This window comes from Macaca fascicularis, chromosome 10, assembly GCF_037993035.2.
Source record: "Macaca fascicularis isolate 582-1 chromosome 10, T2T-MFA8v1.1".
In the NCBI taxonomy this organism is placed as follows: Eukaryota; Metazoa; Chordata; class Mammalia; order Primates; family Cercopithecidae; genus Macaca; species Macaca fascicularis.
The window spans coordinates 11,136,361-11,157,499 of record NC_088384.1 but is presented as its reverse complement, the minus strand read 5'-3'; the positions used below and the strand labels follow the sequence as shown (position 1 = coordinate 11,157,499).

Below are 21,139 nucleotides of genomic sequence, written 5' to 3'. Positions count from 1 at the left end.
GGTCTCGAGCTCTTGACCTCGTGATCCGCCTGCCTCAGCCTCCCAAAGTGCTGGGATTACAGGCATGAGCCACCATGCCCAGCCAGAGTTCAAGACTTTTCTGAGCAATGTAGAGAGACCCCTGTTTCTACAAAAAATAATTAAAAAAAAAAATTAGCCAGGCATGGTAGCCTTTGCCTGTAGTCCTGGCTGCTCAGGAAGCTGAGGGGTCGAGGCTGCAGTGAGCCATGATTATGCCACTGCAGTCTAGCCTGGGCAAGAGGGCAAAAAATAACAACTACTAAATAAAGGTCATTCAAAGGGGCTCTTCCCAGAGAGAGACAGGAAGAAGTATAAAAGGACGTAAGAGGACGTCACATGACTACTTCCTATCTGGCTCTCAGTGTGGGAACATCCACTCCACAAAAGCAGAAAGCATTTGCTTCCTGGCACAACTTCCTTCCTGCATTCAGCCACAGGTTCTTTTCTGGCACCAGGAAGATTGTCAGTTGGTTTGTTCATTCATTTATTGAACTAATATGTATAGGTGATGCTTATAGGTGATAAAACAACATGGACAGATAAGGTCAATATTTATAGGTGATAAAACAATAACATGGACAGATGAGGTCCCTGTCCTCACAGAACATATGCTCTAGTAGGGAAAACATAATAAATAAGTTGTACATATAATAATTTCAGGGAATACACTATGTGATGAAAAATACAGTGGAACAAGAGAACAGAGAGTGACGGGGTGGTGGTAATTTTAGATAGGGTGCACAGAGAAGGCCCTTTTGAAGAGACAGATGACTCTTGGACAGAAACCTAAATACTATGACAAACCATAAAAATGATCTGGAGAGTGTTCCAGACATAAGAAATTGCAAGTGCAAAGGCACTGAGAAAAGGCTTGCCTTGAGAAGAAAACTAATATATAAGAAACAAGGAATCTAATGTCTTTAGCTCTTACATTGTGTGGTCACTGGGTAGATGTACTACTACAGTGACTCATTTCATCTCAATGGTCATTTGAGATACGTACTATCTCATAGATGAAGAAGCTGCATGGGTAGTAAGAGGTAGAGCCAGAGCTCAAATACAGGTTGGCCTGATATCAAAGTTTGTGTTTTTTTCCTACTATATTACATTTATGCCACAGTCATAGTAAAAATATTAATAACTATAAATAAATAAAAATTATTCCCCACATCCTCAAAAATCTGAGGCTTACCATTCATTTTGGGTAGTTACTCCTCTCCCCCACCCCTTGATGTGACCTCCTTCTCTAATCGCGGCAAACAGATCTCAAAGTGCCAGTTACTTCAATGTCATCAGTCTCTTTCCTGAGGATCTATAAAGCAATGTGCAACCAACTCCATCATGTAAGATCTGGGCACGGCATGCACTTGCATCAGATGCCTGAACAGGGTGGAGACAAACTGGGAATGTGCTTCCTTTAGCACTTTTAGGTAGGGCCATCTGAAGACTCCCTTCCAAAGTTAAAGGCACCAAGAACAGCATTTTCCTTATTGTATTAGTTCTGCCCATTCACCGAGAAAATATGGGCAGCCTTGAATCTCATTTGCTAATCCCTGCTGGTATCACTGACGCTGACATTCTGCACCCAACTTTGTTGTACAGATTCAAAACTTAGAATAGGGTAGTCATTCTAGGGCAAACCAAAGAGACAAAAAATGGTTTTCCTTAAAATTAAATTAGGCCAGGGACAGAGGCTTGTGTCTATAATCCCAGCACTGTGGGGGGTCAAGGTGGGAGAATCATTTGAGAGTTGGAGTCACAGACTACCCTGGGCAACACAGGGAGACAACATCTGGTTGTGTGTGCCTGTAGTGTGTGCTTGTTGACCCAGACTGCAGTGAGCCACCACTGTGCCACTGCACTCCAGCCTGAACAAGAGTGAGCCCGTCTCAAAAAAAAAAAAAAACAAAATAAAACACAGAGACAGGATCTCACTCTCTTGCCCAGGCTGGAATGCAGTGGCACAGGATCACCGGAATTACAGGTGTGAGTGAGCTACTATGACAGGCCTAAAGTGGTTTTTTTTTTTTTTTTAAAGATAGGGTCTCGGCCGGGCGCGGTGGCTCACGTCTGTAATCCTAGCACTTTGGGAGGCCAAGGTGGGCAGATCACGAGGTCAGGAGATCAAGACCATCCTGGCTAACACGGTGAAACCCCGTCTCTACTAAAAATACAAAAAATTAGCCGGGCGTGGTGGTGGGCGCCTGTAGTTCCAGCTACTTGCGAGGCTGAGGCAGGAGAATGGCGTGAACCCGGAAGGCAGAGCTTGCGGTGAGCTGAGATCAAGCCACTGCACTCCAGCCTGGGGGACAGAGCAAGACTCTGTCCCAAAAAAAAAAAAAAAAAGATAGGGTCTCATTCTGTCACCAGGATGGAGCACAGTGGTGCAATCACGGCTCACTGCAGCCTTGACCTCCCAGCCTTAATCGGTCCTCCCACCTCAGCCTTCTGAGTAATTGGGACAACAGGCGCACACTAGCATGCTTGGCCAATTTTGCTTTTGGGGGGTTTGTTTTTGTACAGATGACATTTCAGCATGTTGCCCAGGCTGGTCTCAAACTCCTGGACTCAAGTGATCCACTCGCCTCAACCTCCCAAACTGTTGGGATTACAGGCTTTGCTGGGATTGAGCATGAGCCACTGCACGTGGCCCTTTTCTATGGGAAGGATTAGGGAATAGAAAGGTGATTAGAAATTAGACCATACAGGTTGGGTTATAGATAGATAGATAATTAGATAGACAAATAATCTGAAGCTTATTCAAATGTTTATGTATACAGTTTTCTATGGGTAAACAAAAAAAAAAACCAGTAAACTTCTCACCCTTAAGTCCTAAATGATATAAAATTTTAGCCATTTGACTCAAAAAGATTAAGATTTAAAAATAAAATTTAATAAAGGCTACAGCAAAATTTGTCTTCTCCGTGGAAGAATGAAATCCATAAAATTAAACTTCATGTAGTGCCTGAGCGTAAAAGCTACAAATCCTGTCCTTAGATGTTATTTAGCCTGAAAGTGAACTGTGTGATACACACACACACGAAGTTTACACTCTTGTTAGTCTCTTGTCTAGTGAATTTATTTTTGTACACCCGCTACCCTTCTTTTTTGTTTGTTTTTGTTTTTTGAGACAGGGTCTCGCTTTGTCACCCAGGTTGGACTGCAGTGATGCAACCTCGGCTCACTGCCGCCTTGACCCCTGGGCTCAAGTGATCCTCCCGCCTCAGTCCCCCAAGTAGCTGGGACCACAGGCACGTGCCACCATGCCCAGCTGATTTTTGTAGAGATGAAGTTTCGCCGTGTTGCCCAGGCCGCTCTTGAACCCCTGAGATAAGTGATCCACTAGCCTCAGCCTCCCAAAATGCCAGGATTTTAGGCGCGAGCCACACTGCACCTGTACCCTTTTCTTAATGTGAACTTAAAGTGTTTGTAATGAGCCAACCGTTGTAAGGTTTTTGAACTTCTTATAGAAAGTCAGATTCAAATACAGTTATTTAGACAAAGATGGCTTAGTATGGAAATACGCATGAGCATATTTTCCTGCCAGATTTGTGGTTAGAAAAGAAGCAAGTTTTCCTCCTAGAGTGGAAGGAAGAAAATAAAGAAAAGAAGCAAGCTATTCAAGAAGAAGGTAATATAGTGGTAGCTTTTTGTTGAGACCAGTCACCAGCCTGGAACTTTATTTAGTAAATAATTAGATTCATCGAATAAAATGTTCAACCGAGCTTGATGCAATCTCATAGTTACAAAACACTCTTGCCAAAGAAAGTTGCAGTCTTAATATCTGTAATCGAATCATTTCCTGTTTAGGCTTGCAGGTGGGGGAACCATCTGAAACTGCAGTCCTGTAAGATTAGTTACAAAGAAAACGCCTTGGTGGGAGAAGCCTTGATGATAATATTGAATAGACAGCCTAACAAGTGTGGGGATGAAGAAGGTACCCCAGGACCCTGGGACTAACCAGACTTTAAGGCATAAGTCAGGATCTGCAAGCCCACTCCCTTGGGGTGATCTGAATAAAGCTACTCTAGGGCATTCAGGTATGTGCTGAATACACTCGGGCAGTGGGCCAGGCAGATGGCTCATTCCTGCACCGACCTTCGAAGGCCTGCCAGGTTGAAAAGCTACCACTGGGGAGGCATGGCTGTGCTCTGGCAAGAACAAGAACCAGCATTTCATGTAGCATTTGGTCCTTCCCAGTTGAGGGGGATGCCTTGTGACTAGGTTAATCTCTGAGTCCACTTAGGGCTTGGGATGTATTCTCACAGCCCTTGCTCCTGCTCCATCTTGGAGTTGATTTTTATCATCATTGCCACCTCCTCTAAGTGATTCTTCCAGACCCATAGTTAGCCTTTGAGATGCCACAATTCTCCTCCCTACTCTTCCCCAGCTTGTCTTCATTCAGACCCACATGTTTAGATTTGACTAAACCTTCCATCTAGGAATAGGTAGGAGGCTAAGCAATTTAGGCTGCATTCATGTATCCTGTCATTTGCTTCACTGCATCTCCTTGGCTGTGGTAAAGGAAATTTAGGCTGATACACTCCTTAGACTTCACTGCCCTGCCCCCCTTTCCTTTTGCCCTTTTGATTTTTTTTTAATCTGATACTCAGGCTCTCCTCCCCCCTTCACACACCATTGGAGTCTCCTAAGCTATTTCTGTCAGTTTAATGATCCCCAGCTGTTGCCGCAGTTCGGGCTGTTTTCATGCCCAGGAGAAGCATAGAAGAGCCAGAGGAAAGGGGGTCTTATTTGTTGTCTCTACCACAGTGTGTCAAACAAATCAAAATCATTTTTCTGAAACCACTACTGAGATTCCTTAGGGATGGATGTTAATACTGGGATGATTCGAAAATCAGGAGGAGGAAAAGTACATGGTAGTATCAGGGACATTTTTTAAATAGGCATTTTGTTGATAGGTTTGGTACTCTGCATCACTCAGAATTATGCTAGAAAATTGAAGTATGTGATATGGAGGAATTATTTGATCACTTTGCATTCTACTTTTAGATTTTTTTTTTTTTTTTTTTTTTTTTTTTTTGAGACGGAGTCTCACTCTGTCACCAGGTTGGAGTGCAGTGGCACAATCTCAGCTCACTGCAACCTGCTGCTCCCAGGTTCAAGCGATCCTCCTGCCTCAGCCTCCCAAGTAGCTGGGATTTACAGGCACGTGCCACCATGCCCAGCTAATTTTTGTATTTTTAGTAGAGATGGGGTTTCACCATGTAGGCCAGGATGGTCTCGATCTCCTGATCTTGTGATCTGCCTGCCTCGGCCTCCTAAAGTGCTGGGATTACAGGCGTGAGCCACCATGCCCACCTCTACTTTTAGATTTTGAGCTGGAATTTCCCTTCTACTCATGTGTATTGAAGGAGTATCTAAATTAAAAGGAGTCTGTGATAGGAAATATATGGAAATTATTTCTGAAGTATCCAGAAAAGGCATTTATTTTAGTTCTGTTTTAACTTAATGCAGGTTTGTTTCGTAAAATTTTGTGCAAAACCTGCAGTAATGAAATGTTCCACTTGCAAATTCAACCACACAGACTTCAGGAAATACGAAGTTGCAGTACTTATAACATGAACTCTCCTACAGTTACACATACCTTTGCTTTTGAAAAAGTCTTTGCTAAACCTGGGGGATGTGGAGTGGGAAAATTCTACAGTAGTTAAATGGGCTCCTGTGTTATAATGATCTGGCTTCTCCTTTATGCGTTTGATCTTGAGAATCTTAACCCATTCCAACAAGTTTAGCTCTTTGGGAGGCTGAGGCTGGTGGATCACTTATCTCAGGGGTTCAAGAGCGGCCTGGGCAACACGGCGAAACTTCATCTCTACAAAAAAAATCAGCTGGGCATGGTGGCACGTGCCTGTGGTCCCAGCTACTTGGGGGACTGAGGCGGGAGGATCACTTGAGCCCAGGGGTCAAGGCGGCAGTGAGCCGAGGTTGCATCACTGCAGTCCAACCTGGGTGACAAAGCGAGACCCTGTCTCAAAAAACAAAAACAAACAGAAAAGAAGGGTAGCGGGTGTACAAAAATAAATTCACTAGACAAGAGACTAACAAGAGTGTAAACTTCGTGTGTGTGTGTGTGTGTGTGTGTGTGTGTATCACACAGTTCACTTTCAGGCTAAATAACATCTAAGGACAGGATATATGTTAACCACTATTGTGACTATAATCACCTCTCAATGTATGCAGCCTTGGTGAGTACAGCCTTTACCACAGTACATCCCTTACCTAAAATTTACAAATTAATGTCATATTTATAAGGAATCACTTATTTTGTACATGCATTGGTACTAAGTACGACATAGGTACTGAGAAGGAAAACACCACTACACATTTATATAATACTTTACAAAGCTACTTTCATACATATCTCATTTGACCCTATGAGCCAGAACTGGTCATTATACCCACTACTACACAATAAGAGGAATTAGTTTGCCAAGCTTAGAGCAACTTAGCCGAGTTCACCATTGGCAAGATCAAACCAAGAACCTTGGGTTCTTGACTACCAGACCACTACTGGGATATTAGCTGCCTACCACAAAAAGGCTTCTGCCCTCAAGGAATTAATCTCTGACACCTAATGCCTTGACTGGTGTTTCTCAGATGTACCAAGTTTCTTCTCAGAAAGAATCTCACCATCTCCTGATCCAACAGACACTGAATCTAATCAAGATATTTATAGAAAAAGGTTATTTATTAATATCACTGACAATGAACAGATGTGAGTTCCTTCTGAAGGCCAGAATCATTAATAAGACTGAATAAAACTGAATTAGGACAGAGTGCTCAAAATGTATCTGTCACTTTGAGATAAATACCTCATTTTGCTAATAGATATGACACTGCCCTCTAGTGCCAGGAAGCACAGTAACAATCAGCAATCTCAGTAGATTAACTCACCTAATGCATATGAACCACCTACCATGTATGCTTTGCTAGGCACTGTGGAGAAAAAAAGAAGAGAGAAAAACTTCAACTATCACACACATACAACCATCAAAACCACATAAGCCCCTCGAGGAATCTATAAATGTAATAGAGACTATGAGAAATGAAAAACAAATCACTACAATCAGAGATAGTGTTATTAAGCGCTTTAAGAGTCTGCAGATAATATATTACTAGAGTACAAAAGGGATTAGGTAAGTGTCACAGGGCAACAGCACACAAGCAATCTGAAGGCCTTCATAAACTAGAGATGAACAACATGAGCTAAGACTAGGAGGTGGGAAATTTACAAGGTTAAGGACACAGCCAACACTCTCCAGTTTAGCTGGAGCATTAAGTTTGTGAAAGAGAATAATAGAAGGAAGACTGACTAGGGTCAGACTCTGAAGGGTCTAGAACTGTGCTATCAGATATGGCAGCCACTAGCCACACATGCTATTTAAACTTAATTGAAATCAAATAAATTAGCAGCACATGTACCAGCTACTTGGGAGGCTGAGACATCATTGAGCCCAGAGTTTGAGTCCAGCCTGGGCAACACGGTGAGACGCCATCTCTTTTTTCTTTTTTTTTTTAATAAATTAAAAATTCAGCCAGGTGCAGTGGCTCATGCCTGTAATCCTCCCAGCATTTTGGGAGGCCAAGGCAGGCGGATCACCTGAGGTCAGGAGTTCGAGTCCAGCCTGGCTAATGTGGTGAAACCCAGTACTAAAAATACAAAAAATTAGCCAGGCATGGTGGCGGGCGCCTGTAATCCCAGCTACTCAGGAAGCTGAGGCAGGAGAATCACTTCAACCCTGGAGACAGAGGTTGCAGTGAGCCGAGAAGGCGCCACTGCACTCCAGCCTGGGCAACAAGAGCAAAACTCTGTCTCAAAAAAACTAATAATAATTCAGCTCCTCACTGCTTTAGCCACATTTCAAATCTCAGCGGGTACATCTGGCTTGTGGCTAACATTGGGTTATATCCATATCAATACTGAATGGTGTTAGATCTTTTATAGCTCTAACATCATTCATATTGTAACAGAGGTTGTATAAAACCACAAAACACCAATGTTTCATGATGGCTCAGTCCTCAAAAAAGATTGATGCAGATGTGATCGATGCCAAAGTCTATTAATAAGAAAAATAAAGCTATAAAACAGAAAATATTACTAAGAATTTATAATAATAAAACACAACACACAATCATTTTCACTGGGTATTGTTCAGTATTTCAGGAAGAATGATCTTTTTCCCTGGAACACCTGCTTCAGCCCAAAAGCAGGAACATCAGATATCCTTAATACTTTTATCATTTGAGGCAAAATGTTTCTCTTGTACAGTTTACAAAACGACAGCATTTTTTAAAATAATGTATATTTATTTATCTGTAGAAAAAACAATTTGAAATCTTTTTTTTTTTTTTTTTTTTTGGATGGAGACGGAGTCTCATTCTGTTGCCCAGGCTGGAGTGCAGTGGCATGAACATGGTTCACTGTAGCTTCTACCTCCTGGGTTCAAGAAATCCTCCAGCCTCAGCCTCCTGTGTAGCTGGGACCACAGGTGTGTACCACCATGCCCAGCTAATTTTTTGATTTTTCTTTCTTTTTTTTTTTTTTTGTAGAGACAAGGTCTCACTTTGAAGCCCAGACTGGTCTCGAAATCCTGGACTAAAGTGACCCTCCCAGACTCAGCCTCCCCAAGTGTTGGGATTACAGGCAAGAGCCACTGCACCCAGCCTATAATTTGAGTCCTTTCAAGATTCAGTCAATATACAGAATTCTAAATGTAAGGTTCTAAGCACACTATAAAATCAGCAAAGCGGCCGAGCATGGTGGCTCACTCCTGTAATCCCAGCACACTGGGAAGCCAAGGCAGGTGGATCACTTGAGGTCAGGAGTTTGAGACCAGCCTGGCCAACATGGTGAAACCCCATCTCTATTAAAAATACAAAAATTAGCCAGATGTGGTGGCGGGCACCTGTAATCCCTGCTACTTGGGAGGCTGAGGCAAGAGAATCGCTTGAAAGCAGAGGTTGCAGTGGGCAGAGATCGCGCCACTGCACTCCAGTCTGGGCGACAAAGCAAGACTCTGTCTCAAAAAAAAAAAAAAAAAAAAAATCAGAAAAGCATACAGTTAATTGATTAGGGTAGTTATCTACAATTACCATCCTGATCCTACTTATCACAAGTCTGAATCTCTATTGCCTATAGGGTTTTTTGCATGTGACACAGATATTTTTAATGATCAGACTGAAAATCTGGAACATTACAATCTTCTGGATTACAAAGTCAAAGGTAGCAGCCTAAGTCCTAAGCCATACTATTCATCTGCCTCTCAAATAATCTTCCCTTTAATGTTGCCATGGTGTTTCTTTGACATTAGTCCAGAACACTTCTAGATAATCAAAGAAAAACCAACTGCCTCTCAACCAATTCTTAAAACTATTCTCAGCCGGGCGCAGTGGCTCACGCCTATAATCCCAGCACTTTGGGAGGCCGAGGTGAGTGGATCATGAGGTCAGGAGATCAAGACCATCCTGGCTAACACGGTGAAACCCCATCTCTGCTAAAAATGCAAAAAACTAGCTGGGCGTGGTGGCAGGTGCCTGTAGTCCCAGATACTCGGGAGGCTGAGGGAGAATGGTGTTAACCCAGGAGGCGGAGTTTGCAGTGAGCCGAGATCGCACCACTGCACTCCAGCCTGGGCGACAGAGAGAGACTCCATCTCAAAAAAAAAAACAAAAAAAAACTATTCTCTCTGCAAACTGGGCACTGATAATCATTTCATCTCATCTTTGATGTGCCCATTCATTGCTGACTCCACAGGCTCAAATCATCATGTTAAAATTATTAAAATCCCAAAGAAATCTGGAAAACTCAAAAGAAACATCTAAGTTTTCAGAAAAGTAGTATTTACATAATTATTATACATTGTATACAAATTCTGATACTAGATAATTAGGATTTCCAAGATAGGAGAAGAAAATATTGACAATTCTCTTTTATTCATATTTGACAAGATTTGGATAAAGCTCCTATTGTCGTTTTTTTCATAACCTAGAACTCTCCTGAAAGAATTTTCCTCAAATTTAAAAGTGAACTTTCCTGAAGAACTCAAATGTGTCCATTCTACTCCCAAAGGATATTTTTTTCCAGCAGTATAAGACTATGAAAGAGGCCAGGCATGGTGGCTCATGCCTGTAATCCCAGCATTTTGGGAGGACGAGGCAGGAGGAGCGCTTAAGGCCAGGAGTTCAAGACCAGCATGGCCAACATGGCGAATCCCCATCTCTACAAAAAACATAAAAATTAGCCGGGTGCAGTGGTGCAGGCCTGCAGTCCCAGCTACTCAGGAGGCTGAGGCTGGAGAATCACTTGAGCCCAGGAGGTGGAGGTTGCAGTGAGCCAAGATTGAGCCATTGCACTCCAGCGTGGGCAATAGGAATGACACCCTGTCTTTAAAAAAAAAAAAAGAAAAAAAAAAAAAGACTATGAAAGAAGGCTGTTCAAAGGCAAACTCTTTTAATATTGATAAGACCAGTCCAAATTGTTCGCCCTAAGCAAAACTAAGATGCAATACAAGTAAAAAGCCTTTCAAGTGTTATTTTATTTTAAATGATGTATCAGTGTTATAAACCTTAAAGGGTTATCTATCTACTTTCAAGTATTCAACAGACAGAAGAAACTGAGATGATCATCAATAGCTCCCATTTGTGTAGTACCTTAGGCCAGAGTACATTTTATGGATAAAACATTGAATCTGACCCACATAAAAAATAATTCCACCTTATTAAAGTTTTTTCTTCCCTTACTCCACAATCTAGGCGTGGCTATATGAGCTCTGCATGGTGGGGAAAAAAGGAATAAGAAAGTGGAACATCCTAACCACTGTTCCATCAGGTCATGAAATGCACCCTACAGTACTATGTTCAGTTACCTATTTGTTGGGTGCTCAACAAACTTTGATATAAATCCTGGGAGAATAAACCACTCAAAGTCAAAGCTTGGATGGCTACAGAGAAATAGAACTGGGATAAAAGACAGCAGTTAAGTTTAAGAGGAAATAAAAGCATGCAAATCCCAAACAGATAAATATTCGAACCTTCCCGCAAACTGTGATAATGGGTCAGGCACACTGCTGAGTAATAGCTGTCCTTTCTTGGCTTCAAGACAATCCACGAGAGTGGCAGAATCCTGCAGGTGGGCTGATGAATCTTGATCTTCTCCTCCAGCATGCTGGAGGAGATGCGAGTCTCCAAAGGCCAATGCTGCAGTAAACCAGTCTTCCTTCCCTCCCTCCTTAAAGAGGCCATTTATTATTTGCCGAAGATCTGATCAGCCTTGCTCTTTAACTTAAAGTGGGCACTTCATTCTGTAGTGCAAAGGGTTGCAAGAACAGTTACATCCCAAGTTTACTTAGGGAGCGGGGCATTAGAAGCAGTGACAGCAGAAGGTCAGAATCAGTAACTCTACTGGCAAAACATTTCTTCCTGTCAGCACTGGGCCTAGACACAGACACCTCCCCCTTCTACCCAAATGCCAAAAAGCAGGACTGAGATGATTTCAATGTGTAGAGCTGGAAAAGGAGAGGGTTCCCTTAGAGAAAATGCTCATAGCAACCAACCAACCTCATTCACCCAAAATAGTAAACAGTTGGTTTCTCTGCTCAGAACCAAAAGGCTTCTGCCAGACAAGCAGTATCACATGACTAGGTTCCCTCTTTTCTCTCTTGCCCTCCCTCCCTTCTTGTGCAAAGTCTGCACCCAAAGTGGAGCAAGAAGCTATAACACAACACTATTTTACTTGACACATTCATTTTTAAAATGTTTAAAGTTAAGAGATAACCAAAAAGCAGAGCAGGGAGGTACCAAACAAAAAACTCAGGAAGAATTTACTTTGAAAAAAGTCCTATCACAGCACTGATGTGGGAACCATAAACGTAATGGTTAACTGGCAAGTGTACTCAATGAATGAAAAACTAAATGGATAGACACTTCTCACCAATTTGTAAACACTTTGCTGACAAAATATTTAAAAGAAGATACAGTTCAATACCTATTTGACTCTTCCTTTAGAAAGACAATATAAGCTCTTAAGATGCTGGCTAGGGTCAGAGATAATACGTTGGCACAATAGTGGCAACCCACCAAAATTTGGGATTCAAACCCTTTTCTTGTTGACCTCAGCTTACCTCACCATTTGATTTTACTTCTTGTATGTCACAGTCCCATCATTCAAATCATTAGGAAGGAAATCAGGACAGCTACACTAACAGACAACTGAAAAATCTACCCAGCCGATTATGAAAACAAAGTCCACCATGACACTCACCGGCATTTCCACCTAAACAGAAGGGGGAAAATGTTATGGCTGACAGCACAGCTGGAACCAGATGTGCCACCATAGTCTTCTCCCTACAAGGTTCCTCACACTTGAAAGCTAAGCGAGGCATGCAGCGTAGAGGCACAAAAATGAAAACCTCTATGCAGATCAATTTGCTCCACTAGGAAACTAGGTAAAGTATAAGAATCAAAAGTGTCATAATCATCTGCCATGACCTCTACTCACAGGGCCAACTGGGGGCGCTTTGAGAGTAAAATCACTGATGCTCGTCCATCCCATGCACTGTAAACTGCTCAATAAATATTTATAAAGTGGAAAGAAAAGAAAAAGGAAAATGAAAGAGAAAAAATTTACATGAGAAACCCTTAATTTAAGCAACACCTTTTCCAGCAAGAGCATGTGGAAATTATTATTTGGCTACTGTCAGAATATAAATACCAGCAATAAATGATTTGTCATCAACGATGAGGAACAATTGGGACTCCCAGACATTACTAAGGAGGATGGAAAACGATAACGCTATGCAGAAAAACAATCTGGGAGTTTCTTGTAAGGTTAAATTTACACTTACCATAAAACCCAGTAATCCTATTCCTGAGTATTTACCTAAGAGAAGTGAAAACATACATCCCCATAAAGAGCTGTACACTGTCTTCGGTTAACAGTGTTTAGGTCTCAGTTCTGTGCCTGATATAAATTGTCTACCTTGTTTCACCTAAGAAGAGTGTCTTTGGAAATGTGAATTTAGAGTTGCCTAGCTAGCAACTTTTCAGGGGAATGAAGCAGGTAATAGTCTAAAGTGGGAGAGAGAAACTATTTGAAAGCTGGCAAATGAAAGATCTTACATTTCTGTCTGTCTCTATGCCTATATGGTTTATAAGTGATATTTCACTACCAAAATATATTAAAGAGCTCTTATCTATTGGCTTAGAGAAAGTAAGCGCTTTTCTATTCTCTCTAAAATAAAAATAAACTCAAATGCCTTTTAGTTCATGTGACTTTAGTAATAAAAGAAGTTATCATTCTATATTAATTGTAATTAACGTCATTAAAACTACTAGGTTAAAAAAAAGAACTCTATGTGAATATTCATAGCAGCTTTATTTGTAATTGCCAAAATGTTCTTCAACTTGTGAATGGAATAAAAAATTATGTACAGGCCAGATGCGGTGGCTCATGCCTGTAATGAGTCTTAAAAAAGCTTGGGAGGCCAAGGCAGGAGGATCACTTGAGCCCAGGAGTTTGAGACCAACCAGGGCAATATAGTGAGACCTCTTCTCTACAAAATCCTTAAAAAATTAGCCAGGCATAGTGGTGTGCACCTGTAATCCCAGCTACTCAGGAGGCTGAGGTAGGGGGCGAAGGTTGCAGTGAGCTGAGATCATGCCACTGCACTCCAGCCTGGGTAACAGAGCCAGATTCTGTCTCAAAAAAGAAAAAAAAAATTATGATATACCCATATAACAGAATACTACTTCAGCAATGTTTAAAAAACTCAATAAACTATTGTTACAGGAAACAACAGTGATGAACCTCAAAAGCATTATTATGCTAAAAGAAGCCACAAGGCTTCAAGGCAAAACAAGGGCCAGAAATCAGATCAGTGATTGCCAAGGGCTGGGAAACAGGGAAGGAGAGACTCTACAAAAAGGCATGATGGAATTTTGGGGGGGTGATGGAAATATTCTATATATCTTGATAAAAGGTGGTGGTTTACCTTTTAGCAAAACTCACTGAACTGTACCCCTAAAAAAGAGTGACTATTACTGCATATAAACTGATCTCAATTTTTTTTTTTTTTAAAGCAGATTACAAGACACTATGCATAGTTAAGAGTACAGGCTTGGCAAAGCACAGTAGCTCATGCCTGTAATCCCAGCACTTTGGGAGGCTGAGGTGAGAGGATTGCTTGAGCCCAGGAGTTCAAGACCAGCCTGAGCAACACAGTGAGACACCGTCTCTACTAAAAATAAAAATTAAACAAATGCTTTAGAGAAATACACCATCTTGCCAGGTGTGGTGGCTCATGCCTGTAATCCAGCACTTTCAGAGGCTGAGGTAGGCAGATCACCTGAGGTTGGGAGTTCGAGACCAGCCTGACCAACATGGTGACACCCAGTCTCTACTAAAAATATAAAAGTTAGCTGGGCATGGTGGCACCCGCCTGTAATCCCAGCTACTCAGGAGGCTGAAGCAGGAGAATCGCTTGAACCCAGGAAGCAGAGGTTACGCTGAGCTGAGATCGTGCCACTGCACTCCAGACTGGACGACAGAGCAAAACTCTGTCTCAAAAAAAAAAAAAAAAAAAAGTACACCATCCCTACTAAAAATTAAAAAAAAAAAAAAAAATTAGCCAGGTGTGGTGCTGTTCGCTTGGACTCCCAGTTACTCAGAGGCTGAGGCAGGAGAATCACTTGAACCTGGGAGGTGGAGGTTGCAGTGAACTGAGATCATACCACTGCACTCCAGCCCGAGTGACAGAGTGAGACTGTGTCTCCAAAAAAAAAAAAAAAAAAAAGTACAGGCTCTAGGCCAGGCATGGTGGCTCATGCCTGTAATCCCAGCACTTTGGGAGGCCGAGGTGGGTGGATCACGTGAAGCCAAGAGTTCAAGACCAGCCTGGCTAACATGGTGAAACCCCGCCTCCATTAAAAATACAAAAATTAGCCAGGTGTGGTGACACATGCCTGTAATCTCAGCTACTCGGGAGGTTGAGGCTGGAGAATTGCTTGAACCTGGGAGGTGGAAGTTGCAGTGAGCCAAGATTGCACCACTGTACTCCAGCCTGGGCCACAGAGTAAGTGAGACTCTGTCTCAGAAAAAATAATAATAATAAAATAATAAGGCTCTAGAGCTAGATTGCCTGGGTTCAAATTTTGGCTCTACCACTTACCAGCTGTTGTGACCTTGAGATACTTAACATCTCTATGCCTCCATTTCCACATCTGTCAAATAAAAGTAACAGTTTCACCTCGGATCCGTAATACATAAATTTTAAGTAAAGGACTTAAAACAGTGCCCATTCTACAAGCACTCAGTAAATCTGAGCTGTTATCCTCACACAATTATGTAACACATACATATACATGTTTCTATATACGCACAGGAGACAGTGGAAGCACAGTCACCATCTGGGTGGTTGGAACAGAACGATCTATTTTCTCTTTCTCCCTTTTGTTTATCTGTAACTTCTACATTTTCTACATTAAATAACTACTGTCTTTATAATAAGCCAAAAACCTTTTTCTCAAAAAAGGGCACTAGGCTGAGTCACAAGTCCTGGTTTCCAGCAATATTGCTAATCTCTATAAAGGAGTGGCTGCAGTAGATAAGGTGTCCTCTATCTCTAAAATGGAATGGTTCTCTAAGATTTACGGTGGGATTTGGCAAAGCTACATCCTTTGTTTTGTTTCATTTTTCTGTCAATACTTACTGTCTGCCTATCAAGTACCAGGCATTGTGGACACAAAAAGATGAAACACCTGCCCAAATTCAGTTGACAATACAGGCTGTTCAAGAAACTGAGACAGGCTTGTACCTATTTATACAATCCCTCGGCATGATAAGTGCTCTGATGAGGACACAGAACAGGGGACCTTGCTGGGGCTGGAGAGTTAGAGAAGGCTTCCAGGAGGAGAAACGGCACCTGCACTGAAATCTAAAATCATTTTTGTTTAAGTCAAACCAAAAAGATGGGAAGGGCATTCCAATCAAAGGCAGAGGAATGCACAAAGGCAAAAGTTATGAAAATAACAATTACTTGAGAGATGGAGAATAGAGAGAAAGAGAAACAGAGAAAGGTCATTTTGACAGCAGTGTGGAAACAAGGAGGGACAAAGGCAGCAGCAGAGAGGCTGGAGAGGAAGAGGAAAGTAATCTTCAGAAATCACATAGGTCAGGCTGGCTCACGCCTGTAATCCCAGCACTTTAGGAGGCCGAAACAGGCAGATCACGAGGTCAGGAGTTCGAGACCAGTCTGACCAACATGGTAAAACCCTATCTCTATTAAAAATACAAAAATTAGCCAGACGTGGTAGTGCACACCTGTAATCCCAGCTACTCAGGAGGCTGAGGCAGGAGAATCACTTGAACCTGGGAGGCAGAGGTTGCAGTGAGCTGAGATCGCATCACTGCACTCCAGCCTGGGCGACAAAGAGAGACACCGCCTCAAAGAAAAAAAAAAAAGAGAAATCACATGGGGTAGTAAATCTTTTCTTCTTATCTAAAAGGCTACATATGCCATAAACAAACCTGACACATATTAGTTTAAGATGCACTTTTGCCGGGCACAGTAGTTCACACCTGTAATCCCAGCACTTTGGGAGGCCAAGGCTGGTGGACTGGTTGAGCTCAGGAGTTGGGAGACCAGCCTGGGCAACATGGCAAAACTCAGCCTCTACAAAAAAATATTTTAAAAACATTAGATGGGTGTAGTGGCGCATGCCTGTAGTCCCAGCTACTCGGTAGGCTGAGGTGGGAGGACTGCTTGAGCCTGAGAGGTGGAGGGTGCAGTAAGCCAAGATCGCAGCACTGCACTCCGGCACTTGGGTGACAGAGTAAGACCCTGTCTCAAAAAACAGAATGCACTTTACTATATTTACAAATATAGCATATACTTACAAAAATTTAGCAAACAAAATGTCAGCATACTTCCATTTTCCTCATATGTATATATGAGGGGTGTACAATTAACATATACACTTATATATAAAAATATTATATGTATTTATATATTAAAATATATGATATATATTAAAATATATATTTATATATTTATATATATTTATATATTTAAACGCATATTATATATTTATATATTAAAATACATTATATATTTATAGATATTAAAATATATAAATATATATATTTTCTGAGGCAGGGTCTCACTCTGTAGCTCAGGATGGAGTGCAGTGGCATGATCATGGCTCACTGCAGCCCTGATCTCCTGGGCTCGGATGATCCTCTCACCTCAGCCTCCCAAGTAGCTGGGACTAAGGTACAATCTACCATGCCCAGCTGATTTTTGCATTTTTTGTAGAGATGAGGTTTCACCATGTTGCGCAGGTTGGTCTTGAACTCCTGGGCTCAAGAGATCCACCCACCTCAGCTCCCAAAGTGGTAGGATTACAAGCAGGAGCCACTGTCCCTAGCCTCATTCAATAAATATTTATTGAGTATGTGTCATGCATATGGTAGGTGCTGAGGGAGAAGAGAGACACAGACAGTAAACAAATGAACCATCAAAGCACCCAAGACAACCAACCAGATGTCTTTTTGTCTGGCCAAGACCTGTGAAAGTCTCTACCTCTCAGGAGCAGGCCACAGGCAGGATGATATAGTGGCTGGGAATTTGCACTTGAAATCAGACAGACCTTTGTTCAAATTTTGGCTCTTACCACCTGTTGCCAACTCTGATTTTGAGTAAGTTACTTAACCCTCTCTGAGCTTTCATTTCCTTACCTGAAAATAAAGATAATATCACCAAATTCATATGGTTTTAGGGTGAATTTAATCTATCAATCAATAATCACTGTGTTGGGTATACAGTATGTTCAGCCAATCGTCTCTTTTAAGTTTTAATTTTCCACTTTTAGAACAGACCATGATGTCCCACAACATAGACAAAGATATTCACAGGGTAGAAAAAAAGGGAAAGAAAGGTATAAAAATGATCTGTTTAACATTTCTAAATTCACATCTTAGTGAATTCACAACCGTTTTTCTCATAAAGATATCATGCTTGGAACTTACATTCCTTTAGGATTTCTCAAACTGTTAACATCTTGCCTACATTACATGACCTAGTAAATTAAATAAAATCTATCACCCAAAATAGGGAACCAGTCACAATCTCTCCCAGGATTCCTTGTTCTGATTCTCTGACTAATACTGAGTCATTTAAAGAACACAGACAACACAGAGCACTGATAAGCAGTCTGAACACAAAACTGAAGAGCAGAGGTGCCAGAGCACACTATGGACTGACCACAGACTACAAGCAGAACTTTCTGAAACAGAAAAACCAAGATAAAAGGAGAGTTTCCTAACTGGCTGTACCTTTGAGTAATTATGCCTTCTAAGAGAAAAGCAGCACAGAAATTAACATATTTCTCAAGCCAAAAGAAATCTTTCTTAAAATTTTAATACCTCGTTTTATCTGTGAAAAAAAAATTTTTTTAACCAAATTTTAAAACTGCTTCCTCCCTATAATTACATCCTCAAAAATGTTTTAACTATCTCTTAAAATGTTTGTTACAAATGACTCTGAAAGCAACACTGGTCATTTAAAGATTTTGAAGGCATACATGAAACACAAAAAGAAAATGTCTTTTCTGTGACCGGATACCTTAAGGGTCAAACTGCTTTTACTTAAACTTTCCCCATAAATTTCCCTTTGTATTAAAACCAGGTGTGACACTTCAGGCCAAACACAAGAATTTAAGAAGCAGAGAAAACCTGGACACAATTTTCAAGTAGTCCATGTTTTCGTTTTTGTTTTTTTTGAGACCGAGTCTCACTGTGTTGCCCAGGCTGAAGTGAAATGGTGCAATCTCGGTTCACTGCAACCTCCACCTCCAGGGTTCAAGCAATTCTCCTGCCTCAGCCTCCCTAGTAGCTGGGATTACAGGTGCTTGCCACTACACCCAGCTAATTTTTTGTATTTTCAGTAGAGATGGGGTTTCACCATGTTGGCCAAGCTGCTCTCAAACTCCTGACCTTGTGATCTGCCCACCTTGGCCTCCCAAAGTGCTGGGATTACAGGTGTGAGCCACCGCGCCCAGCCCAGTCTATGATTTTTTTATGCTTCATTAAAGTAAAAGTCTATGCCTACAAAGAGAAAGAATAATGTACTTTCACATTGCTTTCTTTTACTGGTGGTTTACAATCTCCTTTATGAAAATAGTCCTCTGTAGATTAACTGTCACGCTTCCGGGAAACACTAGGATCTTTTTTGCTTCCTAGTGTCACAGAGGACACCTACTTGCTACCCTTTCTCCACTTTTCCCATTCCCCTTCCCCAACACACCCACACCCCCTCATCTATGCACAGGGAAACCAGCAGCTAGTGAAGCTTTTGAACAACCTGTGCCTCCCTGCACTGCTCTATTCTGCTTAAAGGCCTCCAGGCTATACTGGGTATCATCAAGAAGAGTCTAAAGAAACCATAAAGGCACATTCTTCACTTTAGGTGCAGGAGAACTGAGCTAACAAGGCTAGAAATCTGTTCATTTGTGCTTCACCACAACTGTGTGACCACCCCATAATGTATCACCATTTACTCTTTTTTAGTGGTTTGGATGTCACCAGACAATTAATTTCTCCACATTATGAACTGTCAACAATATCAGAAACGCAGTCTGGGGGCCAGGCACGATTACAGACATGTGCTGCCGTGCACAGCTAATTTTTGTATTTTTAGTAGAGACGAATGTTTTGTTAAGTTGGCTGGGATGGTCTCGAACTCCTGGCCTCAAGTGATCTGCCAGCCTCGGCTTCTCAAAGTAGTGGGATTACAAGTGTGAGCCACTGCGCCCAGCCCATAACTTTTTTTTTTTTTTTTAGAGTGGAGTGTCCTTTATCACAAATACTTAGCTTCAGATTCTGATATTACTGACCAACAACAAATAGTCTTTATCAAGGCTGTACTGCAAAGAAGGGATCAGTATTTCCCAGGATACTGGCTGGGCACAGTGGCTCATGCCTGTAATCCCAACAGTTTGGGAGGCCGAAGCAGGCGGATCACTTGAGGTCAGGAGTTGGAAACCAGTCTGGCCAACAAGGCAAAACCCTATCTCTACTAAAAATACAAAAATCAGCTAGGTATGGTGGCACACACCTGTAATCCCAGCTACTAGGCAGGTTGAGGCAGGAGAATCCCTTGAACCCAGGAGGCGGAGGTTGCAGTGAGCTGAGATCGTGTCACTGCACTTCAGCCTGGGCAATATAGCAAGACTGTCTCAAGATTAAAAAAAAAAAAAAAATTCCCAGGATACTTAAAAACTAATAAACTGCCTGAAACTTCATAGACTAATTCAAAAGATTCAGTTAAATTTATATAAAAATTATTAATTTCACAGTTTTAAATGTAAACGTTAAAGTTAAGAAAGTTCAAAACTGAACTGAGGATGATGAGCCTTCTCTGCATAAGTTTATTTTAAGAAAAAAAATATTTTATAACTGAAAATTAGATATAAAAATTCAAAACTGACGACCTAATTGTCTTGTGGCTGAAAAAAAATTAACCTAGACTTCTCGAATTTCTTAAGATTCAAGTTCTTGTAGCTGGGCATAGTAGCTCACACCTGTAATCCCAGGTACTCAGAAATTTAAGGCAGAAAGATCACTGGAACCCAGCAGTTCAAGGCTGTACTAAGCTATAATCACATCACTGTAATCCAGCCTGAGGAAGACCCGATCTCTAAAAAAATAAAGACTTAAATTCTCAGATAATCTCAAGATAAATGCTATATCTAATCAGAAATTAGGCCATGGCTGGTTTCAAACATGTCAGTACATCACATCAGCCTTTCTGTTAGTACCGTTTTTCATTAATAAAACCAGGTGAGTGGTGAGAAACAATTTAACATTACTTCTAATTCTAATATCTTTATGAAAACAAGGAACTGAAAATTATTTTCTGAAATCAGATCTTAAACTTCACACACACAAATGTAAGCAGTCTAAATGACAAAGAAAGAAGTTTCAGTTACTTATGTAAATGAGAGCCTTGAAAAGGGTTTGATCAAACAGAATCCTCAACTTAGAATGAACCTCAAGATGTATGACAAAGGCCACTCTTTTTTAAATTATGAAACATTCCAAATT

General features: G+C 41.3%; 1 protein-coding gene across 5 annotated transcripts in view; it reads right to left on the bottom strand.

Moving 5' to 3' along the window:
* MRTFA (myocardin related transcription factor A) overlaps window positions 1–21,139 on the bottom strand; it is a 222,560-nt gene that overhangs the window by 68,682 nt on the left and 132,739 nt on the right. Inside the window, exon 1 of one of the 5 annotated variants that reach the window (XM_065521739.2) lies at window positions 11,073–11,471. The exons of the other annotated variants lie outside the window; for them this stretch is intronic. Coding sequence (XP_065377811.1) covers window positions 11,073–11,283 — 211 coding nt within the window. The 5' untranslated portion in view covers window positions 11,284–11,471. Of the gene's footprint in view, window positions 1–11,072; window positions 11,472–21,139 lie in introns of those variants that run through there. 5 annotated transcript variants of the gene reach the window in all.